Source organism: Ischnura elegans, chromosome 4 (genome assembly GCF_921293095.1).
Source record: "Ischnura elegans chromosome 4, ioIscEleg1.1, whole genome shotgun sequence".
NCBI lineage: Eukaryota > Metazoa > Arthropoda > Insecta > Odonata > Coenagrionidae > Ischnura > Ischnura elegans.
In genome coordinates, this window is record NC_060249.1 from 106,376,884 (window position 1) to 106,383,204 (window position 6,321).

Below are 6,321 nucleotides of genomic sequence, written 5' to 3' on the forward strand. Positions count from 1 at the left end.
TCAGGTGTCACGTGATTGGTTGAGGACTGGTCTCTTGGCAGCCAATCCGTTGATCCTTTGGCTTTTTAGAGCTGACAGAACGGGTTTCCAGGTGTTGCTGATGGCATAGCCTGCGTCACGGTTGTAGTTTTTATGGTCCAATCGAATTTCTATGGCCTCCTTTACGACTCTATCCCAATATTTGGTGGAACGCGTCAGGATCTCGGCATCATCAAACTGGATGACGTGGTGGTGTTGTATGCTGTGTTCAGCTATGGCCGATTTCTCCGGTTGTCCCAACCTTAGGTGCCGCTTATGCTCCTTCAGCCTAGTTTCGATGGTGCGTCCAGTTTCCCCAATATAGGCTTCGCCGCACTCACATGGGACTCGATAGACGCCCGGAGTTTTCAATCCCACTGGGTCTTTGGTTCTCACTAGGTAGTCCCTCAGCTTGGGTGGTGGGAGATGGATGGAGGCGATGTTGAATCTCCTGAAAATTCGAGAAATCCGGGAAAATTTCCCGGATGGCTGTAGCCATCGAGGATGGTTATACGATAGATTATCAGCATAGATCCAATTAACTCCGGAGAGTATACCTGTCCGCATTACAAGGGCGTGGCCTGAATACTCTCCCTGCCACTAGTATTTGAGCGTAAACAAGTACAAAAAATGGAATGCATCGCAAATTACTTTCCGCAAAACATTATAAATAACAACTACTCTCTACTAAGCACCTCTACGTGATAAAAAATTAAAATAACTTAGGGTGCTAGCCATGGTAGTAACTTAACTTCCAACCACACTCACTTTATTTGAATTTATGTAGGTAATCCATTAAAATATTGAATTCATCAGCAGGCGTCAATCCTACGTTTGGTTTCACGCAGCCCTCCACTCAATTCTCCTATCGGCCAATGTTTTAATACCCACATAATTGTTTTGCTTTACATCCTTCATCACCTGCTATATGTATTTCATCCGAGGCCTACCTCTTCCATCCTTCATTTCTATCAGTCATCCAACAAAAATTTTCATTAATCCATCATTTCTCATGATGTGGCCGATAAAATTGTCCTGTCTTCAACCGTAGCCCTAAGCGTGTGGAGTTAGAGTCACGAAAATGGCTTAGCATGTATTCACATAATAAAAAGCCACGCTAAGTACCGGTCAACCGCATTAGGAGGACTCACAGTCCCCTCCCTCAATGGACAAAGGCGTAAATAAATCGTCCGGTCTCAGTCTGGTGGTGATTTGCTGGCTCTCTTCCAACGCACGTCGATGACGGAAGCGGCGGGCGACAGCCATCCAACTGTCACCAGTACGTTGACCTTGTGATTAATTGCGAGCGCGATAGATTTAGCGTGCTCCATCGTGCGGTCGCTTCTCCACTCCGATTTCTCATGGTGGCGCTAAGCCATCGGAGGGCATGTTCGCTTCTCACCCTAGGGGTAGTCTCCAACACAAAGGAAAAGTCAGAAAGGGGACTATTCACGATTCGTTCACTGAGGCGTGAATACCGAGAATAGGATGTCACTTGGAATTCCTGAATGTGGAGTAAATAGTACAGGAAAGCAGACACAGTCGTTGTTTTGCAAAGTAGAAGGGAACATATGGGAGTAGCGAATTAAGGGGGATAGGTAAAGGTCAACACGCTCCCGGGATGCATTTTATTGGAGCTTCAAATATCAGTTCCACAGATATAATTGACTTTCAAAACGTTTAGTACCATTATTATAATGTTGGCCTATCGGCGGTGGCCTTCTATCCCTATAAAAATTCCATTGTAAGCCTTTTTTCCTCCCAGCTGCATTGTCATTTGATTATTCACTCTTTTAGTTGTAGTGGTATATATCACCTGATGGACATTAGTCCGGGAATAACTTTATTATTACTAATTATATGAATATAATTTTTAAATATCTGACTCACGAACAATTGGAAAGAAATGGCATACTTTGGATATTTTGTTATCTTGTGATGTCCAATTAAGGTGAAAATTCCAAGAAAGTATTATCAGCGTACCTACCCCAGCCAGCACAGATTTGAACTTATCCTTGGAGAAATCAGATATTGTGGGGATAAGCTTATCCTCCATGTGTAATATCCCTTTTTTCCACGATTTCAAGCGTTTGGGGAGGGGATGTCATGGTACCATATTGCCAAAATTGGCCGCATAGCAGCGCTGAAGTCCTCCATTACCGTTAAAGCCATTATAGTGGCTTCGTGTTTACATTTTTGGTGTTGTGTATAGTGGTGTTTGTGAGTAAAAATCGTTGATTATTTTGTGTATACAATAATAGTTAAAGTGATAATGCGACCTAAGCATCGTTTTTGTGTGCCTGAGTTCGATGTAGGCTACGACGGTACGTACAGTTGTGGCGACACATCAAAACATCCCGGATTGTCGTGGATATTAATGAAGGAATCATCGACAGTGCTGTGATTTGTTAACAAATGCGAGGTATTAGTGATCGTAATTGCCAAATTCTTGGGTATAACGGTAATGGATTTCGAATTTGTGCTTTTAGAAACCATACGTAAGGTAATTCACCAGTCTCCTCTATAATGTGATGTAAGGAATTGAACAGTAAGATTTATGGTTTACCGATGAAGGTATAAGGACTGCTCCGTGTTCTAGTGTATTGTATATCGTTTCAAGATGAATCATTCATTAAATATATCGTTTTTAGAGCAATAATTTTGTTTATTTTCCACCTTACTTCCAACGGATTTTTTGGTATGTTCCTAAACGTGCGTGAATGTGTAACATAGTGAAAAAAAAACCTCATTGTGGAGACTAATGCGGTATTGGCTTTCGATGGTGAATGATTCAGTGCATTATATTTCATCGTGTATGTTATTATACAGTATTGTATTGCAGTATCCCATGTAGCATCAAAGATCTCAGAGGAATCTCACGAGATATGATCTCATAGGCCTGATACAGACCTCATAGACAGAGTGGTCATATATGCCTCGTGAGATGTCTCTGGCATATTTGATGCTATAAGGGATACCATAATATAATAAAATACAATGATGAAAAGTAATGCATTGAATCTTTCCTCATCGAAAGCCAATTTATGTGATTACGGTTATTACATTATTTTCACGTAGTTCTCATGAATCTCGCGTGGCAGCGCAGCGATCGTACGCGAAACAGCTGCCACCTAGCGGCAATTATACGGCGTAAGGATAGGCATATCTCCAAAAATGCGGAAGTGCATCTCCGATTTATCCCAAAAAACGGCGTGGATTATTCATACTTTATCTCTGCTTTCAGATAGGTTTCGTCACGGCATATATGTATAATATCCTCGTATTTAGGGATAAGGCAAAATCTGTGCTAGTTGGGACACCTCTCAATGAGCATTCATGGTCTTATCATTAATTTCCAGGTGTTCGTCGCGCGTGGCAAAAATGCATATGTTTGCTTTCTTCCACCACCTTCCTCATCTAAAACCCGTTTCCGATTTCCACAGGCTAGTTACATGAAAAAATATTGCCGCCTTGAAGAGAGGCGACATAGCAAGTTGTCTCTATACGACTAGAAAACAGTCGATCTACCAAGACTGCGGTGAAGTAAAACTTACCTCGGAAAGAAAAAGAACACAAGTACCACCTTTGTGAAAGTCATTGAGGTTAGATTTTAAGGCAAGCTGGATATTGCGCGGAAAATTTCATAGTCAAAAGTCTTAAGCCATTGTCACTGGGATTTGGACCCATTTCACTTATAGCTATCACTTTTCAGCCTTAAGTCTCAAGATAATTTCCTCCCGTTCGTCATCCCCACGAACTACTTAACGAGAAAATGCAAACCAATGGCGCTTTCATTAATTTTACTATGTGCGCCGGAAGAGACATACGCGGCGGCAAACAATGTTACGTAAGTCCGCATTATGTTTGTGAGGTAGTCGCGCCGATAGAAGACCTGCGATCCCGTTTCCGAGTACAGGTTAAAATGACATTGATTTCATGTAGGGGACTATAGGCGTGGTAAGAAAAGCATCCAACCGTAGCCACCGAGAGACATACGATCCAACTCCCGTGCTCAGAAGAGAAGTTCTTTTAAGTTCAACAGATTCAGGCTTCAATTGGTGGAAGTTAGACATATTTAAATAGAAGTTTTTTTTGTAAAAAGCCCAGAAATTCATTTTTTTAAATCATCTTGAAGTCCATTATGCTATAAGTCCTGATTTGACTGCGCGTTCAATACGTATATGGCAAAACAATCATCCTCCAAAATTCCTTTCTTCCGGGTTTCAGGGATATATTATGCCAATCTCAGGTGTTTTTATGGCCTCCGAGAACCTTTCTTTCCATTAACGCGTCCGACTCCTCAATTCAGTGCCCCGCCCTGTAAACCATAATGGTTGCCACAACGTTGCAGCTACGTCTCACGACAACCAACTGGGAGTTCCATGCAACGTTGTGACAACATCTTATTTACTGCCAAACGTCCTCCGTACTACGTTTTCACAACGTCTTCACAACATCTTTGCAACGTGACACGTAACATGATTGCAACCTGCCCATAACCTTCTGTAAACCATATAGGTTGCCACAACGTTGCAGCTACGTCTCACATCAACCAACTGGGCAAACAACTTTCATGCAACGTTGTGAAAACGTCTAATTTACTGCCAAAATTTAATCCTTACTACATTTTCTTCGCAACCAGAAGCATAACGTGATGCAACCTTTAATAAATAATACTTTAAATTGTGTCGTTTCAAATGAAATTTTTTTATTATTCCTTATTTGGAAATCGGCAGCAAAAATGAAAAACTTTAAAGCTTTGGCCTCATTTTAGCGCAAGAACTATTACCTATTCTTTTAACTCAATATTTTCATATTTTAATGAATGAGGGAACATTGTTGTAAGGACGTTGCAAAGCAACCTGTCTGCAACGTTGCAAAGAGACCTTAGTAGCTCTGCAACCTCGTGCAACCTGTCTGCAACGTTGCCAGGACGTTGCAAAGAGACCTCAACAGCCCTGCAACCTGACTGCAACGTTGCTGCAACTCATTGTGTTTACTGGGCGGCCACGAGGAGACGGGCATCATGCTTTGGTTTGTAGCATTCACAGGAAGGTTCTCCCTTCTTCTTTCGGTATAGCAACCCTCAAGTTTTCTCAGGTAATGCTTTTACTTTCCAAGTTGTTCCAGTTGTACTCTCCCCACCAAGGTGGTGACGCAGTAAAAGTGAGTAAATGTGTGAGGGGTTCGAATCCAGTGGTTGCGGGAATTTATTGTCAGTTTTGCTCGTTTTATGCTCGAGCGCTATGGATCTGGATATATGATATATCTGAATATGGTCGTTCTGTTGGTTGGGATGATATATTGCATTTAATGACAAACATATATTTGCCTGTACAGCACCGTACCGTTGGGAGCGAGGGAGGACTGGGGGTTCAAACCTCCTGCGAAATGGTGAATAGATATTACCTTAAGTGTTCACCCTTCAAATGACACCCTGAAATGCACCGCCTTCCCTTAAACATTCCACCTGAATTTTTATTCTGGGTCTACCCTTGCTATAATATATAGGCCTCGGATAAATCAGTTTATCTCACGTCAGTGTTGAAGGAAATCTCCCGTCCCTATACTTCAAGAGAAAAATATTTTCATGGGACATTTTAACAATTTTGACTCCCATTGATTCCCCATAGGTAGACGCTTTTCATTGGGTAAAAAAATTCAAAATTAATTCAAGGTTATAAAATTTGTCTCCCGGACTTAAAACTCTTGTTCCGAAGTTCTCTTCCTTACAACTGTCAAAAGATATGGCAGATGTCAAGTCCGTTGCTAGAAATTTTTTTCCGGGACTGAGGAGAGCGAGGAGGGGGAGGGGTGGTTTTCTTCGGAAGTAGAATGTATTTGAAGGGGGGTGTTCATAGCGGGAGTGGGTGCACCAATTAGGACAAATACTTCAATAATTTAGGGGAGGGTTTGAACCCCTTAACCATCTACTCGGTCGTTGCGGCCTTCATAGATATTTGTATAAACTCTTCTCGGGATAGGTACCGCGCGGGTAAGATTATGTAAGAGCGCCGACGTTTCGGGTACCGACCCGCTACCCATTCTCACGGCTACTGGCAATTCCTACCCGCGCGGTATCCCGAGATGAGTTTATACATGTTGTTCGCCGGGAAAGTGTAAAATCTTTCATATATATAGTTCACATCACTCCCCAGCGAACAACGAGCGAATAACATCCTTGCCGCAAGCCAACGTAACTTCGAACCTTCCCTCCCCATGTGACTGTTTTCCCTTCTCTGGCATTTTTTCCGTCGTTTTCTGCAAGCTAAAAATTTCGCGATCTATTGTGTTCATTATCCC

The 6,321-nt window shown here is 42.1% G+C and overlaps 1 protein-coding gene across 1 annotated transcript; it reads right to left on the minus strand.

The window, feature by feature from the left end:
- LOC124158213 lies at positions 1-585 on the minus strand. Its single transcript, XM_046533402.1, has one exon. The coding sequence runs from the start codon at positions 583-585 to the stop codon at positions 1-3; it is 585 nt and encodes a 194-aa protein (XP_046389358.1).
- Positions 586-6,321: the final 5,736 nt, after the last annotated feature.